Raw genomic sequence first — 18,624 nt, forward strand, 5'->3', positions numbered from 1 at the left:
TGGGCTTTCTATCAGTTATCTTCATCTAGCGAGATCACTCATTGCCGTGCTACCAAATATTATATGATATTTCCAGTCGCGAATCTGTATTGGTAACGTCAATTTTAATGCAACACATTTTACCAAGGTTTGCTTCCAAGGTTTGACCTTTTGTTTTGGTAATATGACGGACACCGACTCTGAGGCCTTGGCATACTACTCATGAAGCCATACAAGACACATAAGAATCTTCATGTATTCTCAAACGTATTCTCAAACTAGAAAAGAGAGAACTGAATCCGTCTAGCCCGACTCCGAAGTAAATATAATTGAAACAAGTTGTCCTAAATTGTAAGGGTCCACATACTTTCCCCATTCGGTCGGCACTCCGATCAAAAGGGGAAAGGTATATTTTCACTAAGCGGCTCAGCGGCCCCCGCACGCGGACTCCGATCGATCTACAATATCCTACATTTTTTTCATATTACTTTTTCCTCAGGTATTGGAAATGCTGGATCACGGCTCTGCTAAATACCAATGCGAAGGGATCACAAATTTATCTACCAAATGAATGACGACGTGCTGCGAGCTGTGAGTGCCACTATACCGCTTTGGGAATTCTTATACTGACGATACTAGTGTGACCTTTGCTACTCGAGAAAGGTTAAAGAAGTTCATTGAATATATTTAATTTCTAGGCACTCATATCTCTTTATAGGTTCGCTGTGATAAAAAACTACATTGTGCAAATTGTACCGACGCAGGCGTCCAGTGCAGTCGTACAAGGGCTCAACGACCTCGCCAGCAATCATCCTCGGTGTATGTTTTCATATGGCTCCATCTCGGTCATATGCTTACCGAATCTAACAGAATATCTGCCCTCGGGGAAAGATTATTAAACTTGGAAAGAACAGTCTCGGAGTATGATTACCATTCATCTTTACTTCCATACTCCCATTGACTAACCAATTAGGGGCATTGAAAATAGCAGTCCATCAAATGTTGTTGATCATTATGATAGAGGTATCCCATCGAAAAAAAGGAGATTGGATCATGTCTCGCACATAAAACATGCTTCCCAATCTCCTCGGGACGAGAGTTCCATTGGATCGACCGCACATCATGCAGAGAAGGCTAGAGCGGTTATACAAGGAGAGCTTGATGGAAATGACCGCATGGACCGTGAAAGAAAGGCAATTCTCAGGTCTGCTCTGCAATTTGTGGATGTTACGGCGCAGAGGAGAACCTCGATTACCGATAAGTCTTCGCCATTAGAAGCGCCGCTGGAAGACTCTCAACATACTGGTCCATTTATTGCCCCATCACCAGAGCTGCTTTACATGCTTCTTTCAGGTATAAAAAGTCATCTTTCTTTTTAAATACATGCACTAACAGCAGTACAGAACCGACACCTGCTATTGGACGTTCTACTTCCATTCAGTGGCCGGACCACATCTCAGATAAAACACTAGAGAAGATGGCTTCAACAATTCTCAGTGAAAATAACCATGAGCATGGGCAGGTAGTCTACCAGTATTCTATATGCGTCTATGTGAAGGCCATCTTCCATCTCTATCAAAAACCGAGAGCATATAAGGACCCCCATCTCAACGCACAATTTCTGAAGTCCAAAAAATTATATGAAACGTATGCCTTCCGCGCTATCAAGAATCTCAATTTCTTGAGTGCTCCAACGCTTCCTTTTATTCAGTCATTGTTATCTGCGGTATGTTGTTATGCTGCCTTATATGGATAGTCTTTTGTTGACCATTAAACAGGCATTTCTCATGCAGTATCTTGGCAACATGAGTCAATCCTGGATTCTCAACTCGTACGCTGCTCGTCTGATCTCCGTTTTGGGCTATCATGAAATTCGCAATCCGCATGGGAACTCAAACCTCGATGAAGAGATCCATAGCGCTGTATGCTGGTGCTTTTACCTTGACCGAACTCTGAGCACCCTTCTTTACCGACCACTGTCGCTGCCCGAGCCTCGCATATCTCCCACAGATCTCCTGAGTCCCGACCAGTCTCTACCACATATCCCATTAATACGAGTTTTGTTCGACTTAGCCCAGGTCCAAGGAGAGCTGCTGAATTGCGGCAAGGCGGATAACACTCGCCAAATAATCGCCAATCATTCAAGACTCCAAGAACGAATGGAGGTCATACATTCAAAATTGCAATCTGTGCGTTTGATTAAATGCCTTTCTTTTTTCAAGCTAACCTATTATTCCAGAGTCGAGTCGCGGCACCAGGCTGTATCGCTTCAGATTGGATTTCAGCAGAATTTTGTTATTACGCGATTCTAGTTGATGTTCTTCGATCACGCTTAAAATGTACATTTTCTCCTATGACACACAAGGAATGTGTATCATATTCTCGCAAATCTCTCAGGGCACTGCATCACCTTCAGAAAAACCTCGCAGATACCCCGGGCTTCGCAGATCCTTATCCCTCATTCCTAACATGGTTAGTTGGTCTATTTCACGCATCATCAGTTCCTCCGCTAATGTCCCTTCTTTTTCATCAGGACTGTTCTTCTATACCCCTTGAGTCCATTCTTCGTTCTCTTCTGCAACATCATTGGAGAATTGGACATGGATGACTACAATCTAATGCAAGACATCACGCAAAGTCTGTCTCAGTTCACCACAAGTCCATACATCTCAAAACTTCTGAAGCTTCTGGATTACTTGCAGAATCTCTGCCTCCCATTGATCCAAGCCAAGCAACGCATGGGTCCGCAGGTCAAAGTCCCTACGTTGTACCCTTCAATGGCTGGGACCTGGCACGACCATCCGGCCAGTACCGATGAGCATGGACGTCTCTTGATGACTGGATCTCCATATATGGATCCTGTTGCTGGAGCAAACCCTCAGAACTTGCCAACACCCACTGATGGAAGCTATTCTGCTGATGATGCGATGATGTGGCAATTATTTAATAGTGAACTCTCGCTCGAGTGGTTCGAGTCTGATCCTTTTTCATATTGAGGGTGCACTATGTTTGCTGACATGCCTGTACCAATGGAATTTGTCATTTCTCCAATCCTTTCGTTTCTATACCTTCTAGTTCCAGGTGTTAATCGCTTGTTTGGTTTCTATGCAAATAGTTATTGGGTATTTTATAGCGATATTACCAACCATCAACTATCCCCGAACAATCCTAGATATCAGCCGCCAATCTCTGGGGTCATTTTAGGCGAAAATATACGGAGTACTGTTGCCCAAGTTCAGACTCTGCATATGTGGTGGATACGATCAATGTAGTGGGGCCAACTCAGCCTCTCAGCCTTGCGAGAGAAATGAAATAATGGGGACCATGATTATTCATGATCATTCATGTTCTCGGATTTATGGCTATGACCTGTTCACTACCTTTCTAATGATATATACAGAGTATATGATGTTTGACCTTGTTATAAACAAAAAAAAAAAAAAAAAAAAAACAAAGACGGGCACCTACGATGGCTCCGGACCCCGGATCCCGGGGAATAAACACCAATTAGTAACATGTCAGTAATAAGCTGAAGGTAAAAGACATCACATATATATATCGTACAAAGTACTCCATCCAGTGTACTCCGTACTTATATACAAAAAAATATTTGCAGACGTGGACATTCGTATATTCAGCCTTGTACAATAACATAGTGTGGTGACCCCCGTTGGCGGTGGAGACGGTCCCTCGACTTAGCGTGGGCGCAGCTGATGCGAATCCCAACATCCACATATTTCCCCCCCCAAAACAACTCCTGGTTTTGCATCTTTACTGGACTTGGTTTCCCTATTACCAAGGCTAGTATATCGCGCTCAACGGTTTCATCGGGAATGCCCAGAGTCAGCTCTTCGGCAGCGTGTCACTGACCCGCGTGGTCGTTCCCCTCATTCAAATCAGTCTGATTTGCTCTAAACTAGTCACTCGTTTTGCCATTCACTCGCTTGATTGAGTGCCCAAGCTCTACGGTCCTGCCAAACAATCTATCGCGCAATCCTGGGCGCGTCGAGCCGAGTCAACATCTGGTCAGACCCTCACCCCTCCGCAACAATGTCGCAATACCCAAACGGTCAACAGGCATACTACGGCCAGCCTACAAACCCTCAAGCGTCTGTTCCGCTGTCTACCGTCCACTATGACAGTTATTCGCCTCAGAACCCCGCGCCGGACCAACATCTGCCACGAAGGATGCCGAGTTACAATGCTGGGGATGATTCTAGATACTTCAACCCTGCTCAGACCCAGAATATGAGAGCGACCGAAGAAAATAGACAGTATTCAGCACAAGGTGGTGACTATGGTGGTAGCCCGGGAGAGGGTGGCTACAACGCTCCGCAGGGAGCCTTTCAAGACGACAGAGACTCCAGATATTCGCGCACTTCCTCGGACACCATGTCGCACATGTCTCCGAGTCGCGCCTCTTCGCAAACCTCTAGTATGTCCTATCAGTACCAATACTCTGGAGCAGCCTCGTCATCCCAGCCGGCCTACAACCCGCAGCAATACGGCCTTCCACACACCCAATCGCAACCGGTCCTCGCTTATAACCCCCAGACGTACACTGGCTCCAGCAATGCTTCTTACGCCGCTCCAGCCTCAGCCCATCAACCATATAATCCTGCAGCATACCAGTCTGCCACAGTTTCGGGAATGAGCTCTCCAGTTCTACCCAGAAGACAGAGCGCAGCTTCACACTACGGGCAGACACCGCCAACTCCACAATCGTACGGCTTCTCCTCCCATCAACCCCCGCTTCCACCCCTTCCACCGCCGAGGGGTGCCGATCATCCGTATGGAGGACGTTCGTACCAACCCATGTCACCGAACCCCTTGTCACCTACCCTCTCGCCTTCTTATGTGCCGTCAAGCTCCCCGGGCATGATGCATATGCCTCCACCTACATCACGTCCTTACTACAGCAATTCGCAAGGGGCTGCGTATGACCTGCCATCTCCCCAGTACATCCCAGCGATTCCAAGCGGTTCCTTCGAAGAGCAGCCTCCGACGCCTCCAGTTCATCAAACTCATGCAAATGGGCTGTACGGCAAACGGCCAAGTGTATCCCATTCCGGAGCAGGACGAACCCTGCCGACTCCTCCCGTGCAGTCAGAATTACCAATCCGAACGGAAACTTTGACTCGACATCCCCAATCGCGACCTCTTCCTGGACCACCAGTCGACGAAGCTGGGACGAATGGCAGTCGCTTGCCGGCGGAACCTCCCATGGCATATGAAGATGTGCTCAGAGAGGAGGAGGCGGCAGCATTGGATTCTCAGAACTTTGCCCGGCGTCACAGCTCTAGAGCATCCCATGCTAGCTCTGTTTCGCGCATGCACTTCTCGCCTGATGAGGAACACACTCACACCAACGGCAATATGGAGACAGGTGACGCATGGCATAATATTGCGCACAGTGATGAAAGCGATCCCGAGGCTCTTGGTGGCTTTGGCTTGAGTATGATGCAAGAAGACGAAGCGCGCGAGGAGCGTCTTCAAGGGCGGATGCGACGTGAGACCAATACCTCAGTTCCCAGCTCACGTGGATCCAACATATCGCCAGGAGGGCATTCATCGCACTCTGATCCCCATGAAAATAATGATCTTTTCGACCTAGCACAGTACGAAGGAGGTTACCAAGCAAAGCCGTACTATGGTGAAGGGCTCTTAGACTCTACTATGGGCAACGGATTTCCAGGCACATCTGGTTCATTCAAAAGCTCTGTGTCTCCTGATGACCGTGGTGAGTATCTTGATGAATACGGGCATCCGCCTATTGCATATAAATATGCCAGACGCCTCCATCATGCGCCAGCTGATGCCAGAGTAGATGCCAGTGGCACAGGGGGCTGGCGGCACCCGATGCTTTTTACCGACGGATGAGCTTTGACTATGGCGATGAAGGAGAAACACCATATCAGACCCATTCTGGAGATCAGTCCGACGACGAGAGCCATGACCGATCCACATATGATGATCTGTTCTTCCACCCTGAGATGCGTCCATTGCCACCAGCACCTGTTGGGACTGCTGGTAATAATAAGCTCTTGGGGCTTTTGGTGCCAGCGGGCACATACAACCCCTACTCGGGGCAGCAGGATGACTTGGGTAGTCATCTGCAGTATAACAACCCATACTTGCCGACTTCTGCGGACCCTCATGGCGATGCTATGCTGAGCCCGTCCCAAGTTCCGCGGTCGTCATCTTTGTCGACTCCTATTGGGCCTCGTACTGATGCGCCTATCAGGTCTAAGACCGATGCCGACCGGGACCGGCTCAGATACAAGCAGCAGCAGCAAGAACTCCTCCTGCAGCTTCAGCAAAAGGATCTACCTCATATCGACCCAGCGGCCGCAGCGATGGCGGCTATGGCCCTGGATCTGCCAAGCATCCCACCTAGCCGGCGCAAGAAGTTCCATCTCGCGAAGCTGTCGTCGGAGCAATTCAAGAAGTGTAGCGAGCCGTGGGCCTTGAGTTCTCTCTTGTCCTGGATTAAAGATCTGAGTGAGGATGAATCAGATCTCAGAGAGCAAACAATTGCCGATGCCATGGTCGCGTTGTTCACCCACAAAGTCCCCACCATGAATATTGCTGATGCCGAGACACTGGCTGCTCGAGTTGTCAGCGGTATGCTTGAAGAAGGTGCATTGGTAAAAGAAGAAGAATGGGTCAAGTTTGGCTCAGGAACTCTTTCGGGTATCCTGTTCCAGATCACTGGCACTGGATGTTACTCTCCGAGGCTTCACTTACATGAGATGCACATTGAGGATACTGATAGTTTCGGTCGATGCTACTCGCATCACTGTATGCGGACATTGAAGAAGGTCAACCTCAAGGCACAGATGATGGCACCGCAGAAGAAAATCGAGGACTGGGTCACTTTCTACAAGGTGCCCAGGGAGGTCTTTGAAGCTCATCCGAAGGAAGAGGTCGAGCGACAGAACAATTTGCACGAAATTGTCACTACAGAAGATTCCTACATGGCGCAACTGGATGTCCTACGAGAACTTTATCGTGATCAATTGGGCAAGATGAATCCTCCGATCATCCCGGCGAAGCGATTGCCCAAATTCTTGGCAGACGTTTTTGGCAAGGTCGATGCTGTGAAGAGAGTCAACGAGGATTTCCTGTTGGCACAACTCAAATACCGTCAAAAAGAACAAGGACCTTTCATCTCTGGATTCAGTGACATCTTCCGGGAATGGATTCGCAAAGCTAAGAATGTTTACATCGACTATGCTGCAACCTTCCCAACGGCAAACTATCTTATGCGCAAGGAGTCTGAGCGAAATCCGCACTTTGCGCAGTTCTTGAGCCAAGTGCAGGACCACAAACTGTCAAGCCGCCTCAGCTGGGATACATTCCTCAAAGCCCCGATTACCAGAATCCAGCGATATACTCTTCTGTTGGCGACTGTCCGCAAGAATATGGCCAAGGATTCCGAAGAAAAGACAAATTTGGCACAAGCCATTGAAGAGATCAAGGTTGTGGCACTAGAGTGTGACAACAAAGTGGGAGAGATGAACAAGAAGGCCGAATTGATGGAGTTGGCATCCAAGCTGCAATTGCGACCCGACATGAAGAAGGAAGTTGAACTCAATCTCGAACACTTGGGCCGACAGATCATCTATCGAGGCGAGCTGCAACGTCCTGGAACCCGCACGAGATTCCTCGTCGATACACATGCCATCCTGTTCGACCACTATCTGGTTCTTGCCAAAATATTCACAATGCGTGACCGGGCAGTGAAGTATGAGCGATACGATATTTCAAAACTGCCTATCCCAATGGACCTATTGGGCTTGGAAAGCACCGACGATGATCCTGTGGTCAAATCATCCGTCAGGGGAGTTTCGACTGTCACGCCCTCCCAAGCGGGTGCTGCAAGCCCTCTTGCACATTCGGGGTCTGGTGGATCTGGAGGAAACGGGGCTGCTGACAGCTCAAGGGACGACAAGATCCTATACCCTTTCAAAATCAAGCATCTAGGCAAAACTGGAACATATACTCTCTACGCTTTCTCAGTACAAAGCCGGGCGAAATGGTGCCAAAAGATTATCGAAGCGAAGACAAAGCATGCCGCTGCTCTCTTCTCGCAGAACGCCGAGCCATTCCGACTGCGTGTCGTTGCTGACACTGCGTTCGCATACTCTGATCAGACACCTGGCTCTAAAAGTGTCATCATCAAGGGCACCCCTCTCCATCGTGCGATCAAAGAAGTCGAGAAGCAACATGAAACCTCGAACACTCGCCCTACAGCAATTTGCAAGACTGCAGTCCACTGTGCCACGGTTTTCCAACAGCCGCCTGGGCGCGTTATGTGTGCAATTGGCACAGAAAATGGACTATACATGTCTGAGCTCAATAACCCGCGGGGCTGGTACAGGGCCATCCCCATCATGCGGGTCACACAAGTGGCCGTGTTTGAGGATTTCAATTTGCTTTTGTTGATTGCAGATCGGTCTTTGATTGCATACCACCTCGACGTGGTCTGTCCCGCCAATGGGAAAGCCTCCCAGTCGTCCCAGGATTCTGCTCGACGAGCCCCACAGAAGCTGTCTGGAAACCGTGAGGTGGGCTTCTTTGCCGCTGGTCGTCTGAAGGATCGGTACTTGGTTATATACAAAAAGCGTGAGGGACTATCATCTACATTCAAGGTATGTACAGCTGCAGCGAACTCATACAGCAACAGCAAACTCACACACAAAATCTAGGTTCTGGAGCCCGTCATGCAGAAATCATCCACGAATAAGAGCCGCCTGTTTTCACGTCGCTCACAAACGGAGTTCTTCCGCGATTACGACGAGTTCTACATCCCTGCCGAAACCTACCGAATTAACATGTTCCACTCCTCGCTTGCCATCTCAACCCAAAAGGGCATTGAAGTCCTCACCCTTGACAAGAAACATTCATGGTCTGTCCCAGACTTTAGCTCCAACGATACCCAAGATGCGCACGATACCCTAGACAGCATTGCCAATCGTATCAGCGGACTCAAGCCATTAGGAATGTTCCGCCTTAGCGAGAGCGAGTTCCTAGTAGCTTACCAGCAGTGCGCTGTGTACGTCAACAAGCACGGCGACGTCTCTCGCAGTGTAGTCATGGAGTTCGTGGGCAGCGCACATACAGCCTGTCTCTATGGCAAGTTCCTGATCCTCTTCAATGAGGACTTCGTCGAAGTCCGCAACGCAATGAACGGCCGCTTACGCCAGGTCATTCCCGGCCATAATGTCGTCTGCATCGATGACGGCAGCAAGGTGCCTGGCTCGCTCAATGGAAGTGCACAGACCAACACCGGCGCCGCGATGAGTCTTGCCAGCGGCTTCTCCAGCGCCACCAATGGCATCCCAGCCCCCACGGGCTTGGGCAACACAGTCAAAATCTGCATGCAACATCCAGAGTATGAGCGGCGCCAGATTGTCTTGGAGCTCCTCGAGAATGAGGGACAAAAAGACTAAATCAAAATACCAGTCGACCGTTTTTGGATCCCGATGGTTCGCATTTAATCTATTTGGGTTTCATACTTCTTGGAGCTTGCATCTGCCACACACAGCTTACCCTTCTCCCTCGCCATTTTGAGCACCTTTCATTCGCCTACCCCCCTTTTCGTCCCTTTCTACTTTTGGGCATTCATTCGGTATCACCTTCCCATGGACGGTGTTCCGATTCTCCATGTTCATGCTTGTTTTATACCCTTTTTTCTTCTTCTCCTGCGTCGTCATCACACGATGCCATTCTAGTTCGAAGGTTTAGTGGTGATTGATCGCTCCCATTCCATGGGGTTGTTCCAGCCTGCTTGATGATAATGCTTGCTGTACATAGAAAACGTCATTACATCTCATGACTTGACGATTCTCTGAATTCAGAACACTTTTGTTTTATGGGCCACTTTGCCCTTACGAATTTTTGATTTTGTTGGTGGAAACATATAGATATCAAATCTATCCTTTGATCTCGACATGGTGTTTACGTGAATCGCGAATACCCCGTAGAATTTGGTACATATACGAAGAGTGCTACGCCAAATCAATATGCCCAATAAACAAGAAATGATCCAGTAGTAGATTCTTTCTAAAAGGGATCTAAAATATCCAGTTTCTAATCCGACGGGCTCCACGCACTCGAAAGATGAATTCAAACATCCAAACCAGGGATTGTAGTACACATTTTCACGCCGATCCAAACCAACCTTGGAAGGGACCGGCGATGAGAAAACCATATGGCCAACTGTATATGACATGAGACAGTATGCAAGAAAATCATGACTCAAACTCGACGAGCTTGCTAATAACCTCGCCATCACGGACTGTGGGAGAACCACGGCCCTTAGCAGAAGCTGCAGAGCTGGAGACCTTGCGAGGAGCGTGGTCCGCATTTCCGTCCAAGAGAGAAGTTCTCTCTTCCTTTCCGCCGTCAAGTACCTCGGCTCCTTCAAGAAGGTCACGGTCAGCGTCACGGACGATGCTACGGCGCTCCGTATCACCGCCGTATGCGCCAGCGCCCCAGCTGGGGGTACCACCAGGGATGGCAGCGGCACTGCTCTCACGGCGGGGATAGTCGTCATCGTCATCATCGTCTTCTTCTTCCTCGCGGCCGAGAGCGTTGCGCTCGAGGTCGCGTTGCGCCTCGTCCATTCGTTTTTTGACTTCGGCTGCCATGCGAATTCCATCTGAGACGATGTTGTCGAGAACGCCGCGTAGGCCCTTACCTGGGGGGACGATGCCTCCTGAGGCGCCGGCGACGGGGGCTGCTGAGCCGGCGGCGAGCCCGGAGGAACGGATGCTGCCGAGGTTGGAGAAAGTTGTGAGGTTGGACGACATTGAGGAAGATGCGGCCAGGGCCGCGGGGTGAGGGTGGTCAGAGAGATGGAAGGATTGAGGAAAGTAGGATTCAAAGAACTGCTCTAGAAGTTCGTCGGCCAGGACAACCATTCGGAAAGTAGGGAGAGTGATATGCAGGGGGTTATTAGGATCGAGAGCTGGGTTGGCAGACTCAGATGTAGAGCGGTTATGGTCGTTGTTTTCTAATTCGGCGGTGGTAGACTTAGCTGACTGAAGGTTTGTGTCTGGTGCTGGAGAGCTGGTGGACTTGACATCATCAACATCAATCAGATCTTCTTCTTCTTCGTCGTCGTCGCCAATGGCAAATGAGTCCAGCTTTTCAGTTGCCTCTGCCGTTGCATCTTGCTGGGCTGTTTTTTGGTTCTCTGGGTGGCTGGGGTCGGCATATTCGAAACAGCGACGGATGAATGCGCTGACACTACCCAGGAATTTCTCGTCAGTAGTGAGCGAGTTATCGGCATGGTCGCGGTCTCCCGAGTTCAGATTTTCCACGGACGGAGTGGCCGTGATTGTGCCCTCAAACCCACGGCGGGAGAGGAACAACAGCGCCTCGGACATTTTTAGGATCCCCTCGCGATCAACCTGGCCATTTCCACTGTCATCGTACAGGTCGAAGAAATAGTTGATGTTATTCATGATGTCGGGGGACCCCTTCAGGCGGGCGAGACCATTCACCACATTTTGGAGATCCAATCCCTCCTCGGGGTCTGTGGCCCACTTGCGGTAGAGGCGCTGCATGAACTCATGATCTGCTGGCTGTCTGCGGTTCGCCCACAATGCCGATTTTCCTGATGAGGATTCTTTTCTCGATGGTCCAGGGGAGTCGGCGACCGCCCATTTAGATGTGGCGGCTAAGAACTCCCGGAAAGCATCATAATCCATATGTGTAGGGCTAGGTCCAAGACCAACACGGCCAACTTGGGTATCCGCCGGAGGAGCAAGCATGGAAAGGCGTGAGGATTTCTTCCTCTCTTGCCGCCTTGTCTCTTCCTCAATAACTCTCTGGTGCTGTTCCCACTGGTACAACGTTTCATAGAAGCGATCGTATATCGTTCCAAGATCATCCACGCTCAGGCGTTTGCTTTCGGGTCCAAGGTTGCGGATAGAAGTACGCTTTGCAAAAGTCTCGATATTCTCTAGCACAGCACCCTTGTGCTTTTCGCGCGTCTCGGTGATTGTGCTGTGGGTGATGCCAGAAAACTCCTTGAAGGCAACAACCATTAATTCTTGGAATCTAGTAATGGCGCGCAGCTTGGGATTCTCTGATCTCGGGTGGGCAGATTCATCCAGTCTTGAGAAATATGACTTCAAGACAGAGATAAATGATCCATCATCTTGTGTCTCGAGAAGCTCCTCGCCGTTAACTCGGAGAATGGCAAGGCCGACCTGGAAGAGGACTTTTGGGCCCTCTAAGAAAAACACATCCAAGACACGGAAAGCAAAGACGAGTGGCATGGAGTTAATATAGAGGGAGAGAAACCATGGCAACGATACCACAGAAAGTTGCACATCTGATTTTGTGAGGTGATCCCAGAGAACCGGCATTGTTTTCTCAACTAGAGACTCAAACACCTTCTGATCGAGTAGTGTGCCGTACATTGTTGTTGAATAGTAACCGGGGAGTAAACGGTCACATAGCACAGAAAGAAGGAAAAAAGCCTGGGCCTCTGACATATATCTGTTCAAGTTAGCAGACGCCCTTAGCAATTTGAGATTCTAAACACACATCAATAATGCGGCAACCACAATGTTCATGGCTTGGCAATATCCAATCTCCGGGTCAATCCAACTGTACGCAGTGAGAACTCGTCGCAAGCGTCCAATGCCTTCTTCGCTCTGGAAACCAGGATACTCTGGTAAACTGCGATTCAAATCTTTCTCAATCTCATCGATAGCAAGGGATTCTTGTCCCTCAAATTTGGCTAAGGTCTGTTGATATTGCATCGGAGAGTGTAGACGAAGGAACAGAGAACCGGATGTAAGCTCCCATATTTCTCCGCGTAACCGATTGGGCAACCCGACTCTGATTAGCTTATGGAAGGTTGGTTGGCGAACCAACGTAGCATTGCGACCATTTTCTAGAGGATATCAGTCAGATGCTGGAATATACAATCAAAATAAATATGGATGTCTTTTTACCTCTGAAATATTCGCCCCAAAGTCTCATCTTGCTGCGATCACGCAGCTTGCGTGCATCACCAGGGTAGCGGAAAATCAAACCCAGCCCCGCATCCGGGGGTTGACGAGTGTCAGCCTCATTCCCATCTTGTCCTTTCCCTTTTGCACCTGAGAGCAGATATTCCGAATAACAATCCGAGACGACGGTCCGCAAGCTGTCAACCTCCTTCATTCCTTCCCGCAGGCCTTTTTTCAGCGTGTCACAGAATCTTTCGCAGGCCTGTCTGCTACCGACAAGCTGCAATATGAGGCGTTGGGGGGCGAAGTTGGGTTCTTGTTGCTTATAGAGCAGACCATTCCATGTTGTGAGCGCCAGGGAGAAAACATTGCTGGCGCTATGAAGGCGTTCCACACGTCGTATGCAGGATAGCGGGAGAATGAATCCATTGCCAGATGGCCCAGTGCCGTGGGTTTGGCCGGTCCAAGTGGTTGAGGCACTTGCTGTGGCAGAGGGAATGAAGCTCGTCGGCTGGGTTGAAAAGCAGATGAAACGTTCACTCAGATGCAGACGCCCAGCATATGTGTTTCCTGCCCGGTCAACCCTGCGGGAGCCATCTCCTTGATTTGCCGACGAATTCGGTAGTGGGAGAACGAGATCGGCGGTGATCTCTTGGAGCGGGTTCTGGGAATCAGGGAGGCGGAACTGTTGCCGGAACAGCGATGCTTTGGAGGGATTATGATCGGGAGAGGATAGGGCGGGGATGTTGAAATTGGCAGGATCAATCAGGCTCTGAGCCTTCTGAACGAAGGATGACCACGGTATCATGTTGGAGAAGTGAAGGTAGGAAGTTGTGAATGTCTTGGAGCCGATAACCGATGATGTCGGGATCAAGCTACAGTTAGGGACTTGGAGCAGATCCGGGCTAGGAATAGGAAAAAAAGCCCGTGCGTTGTTTAAATTGAAGCTTCAGGGTCATCGTACAAGCTAAATCATCCTTGGCCGAGGACTACGCCTGCAGAAAAAGAGGATCAAGTCGGGTGTTGTTGTTGGATTGATAAGAGGGGGCGCGATGATGCCGGCTTCACGTGACTGTCCTCAGCCTTATGTATAGCTTGGCATCACAGCATTCTCCAAAAGTTATAAAGTCTTTTCAAATGTAGATTCTTCTTTTCGCTGTACTGACCTTGTTGTAGGCCAATAGCAGTAAGGGAAAATAAAATCCCAAGGAGACCTCAAATATTGTAGTATTTATATTTGTCTTATATATAACAAGCTTGAAGCTTACCTAGCATAGAGATCTACAATATGCTTTACTATCAGGGTATAACACTATTGAATACATACAGTGTACTAGAGCCCTACACTACATAGGAGAGCCTAGAGACTAGAGATATTTCAATCCATGAGGCTTGATTGACATGAATATACACACTGGACAAGAAAGACTGCACAAGCCTGAGATAAGAAGACATAAAAAACACAATGGAACTAAACAAAAATTGGAATAAAACAGAATTTAGGTGAAATGAGAGGAAGAACAGATTAGAACAAAACAATATTCAAGAATAGAACAAGATTTGAACAAAGCCAAGCTCAAAGCAATCATTGGCCATTGAAATTTGACCGTGGAAGCCTCGTCCGAGCGAACAAGCAAAGAATATTGGCTGTGGAGAAAAAAGAAAAGATGTGGAGCCTGGTTGCCTGGTTTGGCTAGTGATAGTCATAGGTCGAAAGACGAAAGACAGTAGGACTTCTTTTTGTTGTCTTGTGGAGTGACCCGAGCTTCAGCATTGCATGAATGTGAATTTTGACCTTGAAAAAATGGAAAGTCCAGTGTGACTGGTGATGACCATAGGCCAAACGACAGTTGAACTCTTTTTTTTTTTTTGTTGTTGTCCTCGTCGAGTGACCTCAAGTTTGGTAGAGCTAATTCAGTCATGTTGATTTGGCCGTGGAAAAGAAATTGAGAGCCCAGTGTGGTTGGTGATGGGTTGTCAAGTGACCCGAAGATTCAGCGTTGCATGCGTGGATTTTGCCGTGGACAAAGTGGGAAGTCCAATTTAGGCCGACATGAGGTGAACGATAGCAGAACGTTTTAGTATTTTTTTTGTTTATTTTTGTTTTTGTCAAGTGGCCTCAAGCTTCAAAGGGCTAATTGCAATCATATAGATTGGCTGTGGAAAGTAAATAGAGCCTAGTATAGATGATGATGGTCATACACTGGGTTAAACGACAGCGGAGCAATTTCTTTTGTTTTGATTTCTTGTTTTGTTCTTGTCGATGACCCTTGAGTTGTCGGAGGGCGGTATTTGCTGGCCCATTGGTCTGGAAAATGAGTGGAAAGCCCAGTCTAGCTGGCAATGGCCGTTGATCAAATGTAGCGGAAGTCATTTTTCTTTCTTGAGCTTGTTTTATTTTTGTGCTTGGTCTTGTTGGTGCTTGGTCTTGTTGGTGCTTGGTCTTGTTGGTGCTTGGTCTTGTTGGTGCTTGGTCTTGTTGGTGCTTGGTCTTGTTGGTGCTTGGTCTTGTTGGTGCTTGGTCTTGTTGGTGCTTGGTCTTGTTGGTGCTTGGTCTTGTTGGTGTCATGTTCTTCCAAGATTCCTGTCTTATTCCTTTCAGTGGTCCTCTAGGGCTTGAGAGGCTGGCGAGTTCATAGGGATTGATGTGGACAGCCCAGTTTACTTAATGACAGCCCTTGGTTGAAGACAGCATACCCTTTTTTTCTTTTTTCTTTTTTCTTTGGTATTGTTCTTGTCAATCCACCGTTGGCGCCAGAGAGATTGTTGTTTTCCGGTGCATCATCAGAGGGAAATATATTGAATGGCCAAACCAGGTGGCTGGTGAGGGCCCTTGGTCGAAAGATAAATTGAAGGGGTGCATTTTGTATTTGTATTTGTGTTTTTGTATTGTTTTTGTTGAGTGATCCCCGGGCCCTGGAGAGCTCTGTGTATCCGTGTGAGCACTGTCCGTAGGAAGTAAAGCCCAGCTGAGGAATTCTCAAAATATGAAAATGAGCACCGTGAAGACTGCCTGATAATGGCCCTCAAACAAAAGACAGAGGGCTTCGGTTGGAAGACAATATCAATATGTACTTTTTTTTTTCTTTTTTCTTCTTTTTTCTTGATGTTTTTCTTTTCTTTTCTTTCGTTTTTCTTCTAGTTCTTGTCGAGCGATCCTCGGGCCTCAGAGGGCTCAGTGTATTCAGGAAGGACCTCCTCAGAGGAACGAGGGATAGTCATGAGGCCCTGCTTTTCGCAGGCCTCGCCATCCTCCCAAGCGGCCTTATGCTCCGTAGAAGTGATACCGCGGTAGCGTTTCCAGAGGAAAACTACAGCCTGGCCGACCAGCATGCCAATAGCACTGGCAGTCAACCCAGCTAGGACACCTAGAACGGCTGGGACAACGATAAAGTGCACAATGCGAGAGAAAGCGCGAGCGAAAGTGCCGTGGTGTGGGTGGTGCTTGTGGGGATGAGCGGAGCCGTGGGAATGGGCATGGTGGCCACCGGGCCCAAACATTTCACGCCCAGAGCCCTCTTTCCCGAAAGGAGGCGGGGGAGGGAAAGACATACCGCCATGGCCTTCTTCGTGGTGGCCCATTGTCTTGCCCTTGAATTTGTCATGGCAGCTCTTGCGGCCGGCTTTGGCCATGCCCATAACACGAGCCTTGGCGCCAGCCAAGAGGCCCCGAATGCGAGAGACCAGAAGTTCTTGCAGGCATTTGGCCTTGCCATGGCACTCCTTCCAAGATAAGCGGTCGGAGGCCGGGGTGGTGTTTTCGATTTCAGTCCGGGCGATGAAGAGCTCGCCGTTGGGATCCTGCAGAACGGTGATCGCAACGGTGTCAACAGGGACTGGGTGGGTCTCCAAGTCGAGAACAGTGAATCGAATATCCAACAGTTCGTAGCCTGGCTCGTCAGATGGTGCGGCTATCGGCATGATTTCAAGCGCATATCCAACAGGCATTGGATTGGAGTCCTTTCCCTCTTCATTTTGTTGCACAGCAAGAATTGGAATGGGCGGGGCCGGTGGGAATATTTGACGGCCGTTGGCCAGTAGGCGGTTATCTTCGATCGAGAAATCCAGAGTCTATAGAGGTTTGTTAGCCAGTGCGCATAAATAATCGGATTCCGTTATCCTTACCAGAGAGGATGGTTTGCCCTCCGTCCAGCTAACAACACCTTCATCGTTGGTTTCACGGAGAGGACATTCAGAGCAGGGTAGGTCAACAATCGCATGATGAACGTCCTGCATAAGCATAGGGTGAACATTCACAAATCCATCCTCAATCATATCGACTTTAGGTTCCATCTCGGGGACAACCAGCATGGCGCTGGCGCCAAGAACAGCGGCGCCACCTAGCAAGACGGATCGCACAAACATGGTGACGGAAGGAAACGAAGCTCGAAGCAAAATGCAAGTCAAAAGGAAGTCGACGCTTCTCTCGTTGAAGTAGGAGTAGGCTCAATAACGATGTGATGAACAATATCTCGAGGGGGTATGATATGGAGATAAGTGATCTTCTTTCAGCGGGAAGTGGAGTGGGTGACGCCAGCGCCTGCGTGGCTCATGCTCTCATTGGTGGATAGTGAACAGTCAGCCTGCTGACTGTGTAGGCGGCATCTCCCGGGCTTGAAAGGTCGGTTCGTATTCGGATCCACGAAAGATTCTAAACCCATACTGTGGTGTATCGTTGCCATGAGCTTTTGTAAATATGAAAATGGCAAGGACTCCAATCCCATTTGAGCATGCTGTCGAGATTCCGCCGATGGCTGCACATGGCAGTATAATTTAGTTCCATACATCGCTTCCAGCTGCCAGGCGTATATTTAGTTTTCCAGCTTCTAGGAGATCATAAAATGCTCCCTGATCCTAGGAGCAGGAGATTGCTGAATTGGCACGGTCCCTGCTGAGCACGCAGGTAGTATTGTTATGTTTGTGCCATGTTGCCAGCTCCTGGGAGATCAAATGATGGTCCCCCGCTCCCAGGGGCTGGCTCGTCGTCGGCGAACTGGCGTGTTCAGCAGGCTGACCGTGCAGGCGCTTGCCAGCTCCTATATTGTAGGAGATATAGTGGTCCCCATCTCCTAGAAACTGGCTGTTGCTGGAGACGCAGGTCAGCGGGCTGAACACGCGGGGGGCAAGTTTTGTGCCATGTTGCCAACCCCTAGGAGATCATATAATGGTCCCCGCTCCTAGGGGTTGGCGTGTTCAGCCGGCTGAGGATACAGCCCGCTCCTGGGAGATCATATCAAGGTCCCCCACTCCCAGGAGCTGGCCTGCTGTTAGAAAGTGGCATGGTCAGCCTACCAAACATGCAGGTGGCATTTGGCATTATTTGTGCCATACAGCCAGCCCCGGGAAATCATATCAAGGTCCCCCGCTCCCAGGAGCTGGCGTGTTTTTGATGAGGTGTGTTCAGCAGGCTGACCATGCTGCCGGCCCCTGGGAGATCATATAATGGTCCCCCGCTCCCAGGAGCCGGTGTGGTATTGGCGTGGCGTGCTCAGCAGGCTGACCATGCTGCCAGCCCCTGGGAGATCATAATGGTCCTCCTCTCCCAGGAGCTGGCTGTTGCTGGAGATGGCAGGTCAGCCTGCTGAACACGCAAGTGGCAAGTTTTATGCCATGTTACCAGCTCCTAGGAGATGATACAATGCTCCCATCTCCTAGGGGCTGGCGTGTTGTT

General features: G+C 49.2%; 4 protein-coding genes across 4 annotated transcripts; 2 read left to right on the forward strand and 2 right to left on the reverse strand.

Moving 5' to 3' along the window:
* Positions 1-546: 546 nt before the first annotated feature.
* N7517_009483 (fungal specific transcription factor domain-containing protein) lies at positions 547-2,975 on the forward strand (the record flags this gene model as incomplete). Its single annotated transcript, XM_056727206.1, has 7 exons — positions 547-570; positions 698-900; positions 953-1,332; positions 1,383-1,705; positions 1,758-2,168; positions 2,219-2,451; positions 2,513-2,975. 7 exons carry the CDS (start codon positions 547-549, stop codon positions 2,973-2,975), a joined length of 2,037 nt encoding a protein of 678 aa, XP_056575778.1.
* A 1,054-nt stretch (positions 2,976-4,029) lies between these two features.
* On the forward strand, positions 4,030-9,434 carry N7517_009484 (putative Rho guanyl nucleotide exchange factor; the record flags this gene model as incomplete). Its single annotated transcript, XM_056727207.1, is given in 3 exon segments — positions 4,030-5,802; positions 5,814-8,633; positions 8,691-9,434. 3 exon segments carry the CDS (start codon positions 4,030-4,032, stop codon positions 9,432-9,434), a joined length of 5,337 nt encoding a protein of 1,778 aa, XP_056575779.1.
* An 801-nt stretch (positions 9,435-10,235) lies between these two features.
* Positions 10,236-13,761, reverse strand: N7517_009485 (GTPase-activating protein; the record flags this gene model as incomplete). Its single annotated transcript, XM_056727208.1, has 3 exons — positions 10,236-12,495; positions 12,544-12,895; positions 12,957-13,761. 3 exons carry the CDS (start codon positions 13,759-13,761, stop codon positions 10,236-10,238), a joined length of 3,417 nt encoding a protein of 1,138 aa, XP_056575780.1.
* A 2,330-nt stretch (positions 13,762-16,091) lies between these two features.
* On the reverse strand, positions 16,092-17,318 carry N7517_009486 (uncharacterized protein; the record flags this gene model as incomplete). The annotated part of the gene is made up of 2 exons (XM_056727209.1): positions 16,092-17,024; positions 17,079-17,318. The coding sequence occupies 2 exons, from the start codon at positions 17,316-17,318 to the stop codon at positions 16,092-16,094; spliced, it is 1,173 nt and encodes a 390-aa protein (XP_056575781.1).
* Positions 17,319-18,624: the final 1,306 nt, after the last annotated feature.

This window comes from Penicillium concentricum (genome assembly GCF_028827145.1).
Source record: "Penicillium concentricum strain IBT 3081 chromosome Unknown utg000004l_segment0_segment0, whole genome shotgun sequence".
NCBI lineage: Eukaryota > Fungi > Ascomycota > Eurotiomycetes > Eurotiales > Aspergillaceae > Penicillium > Penicillium concentricum.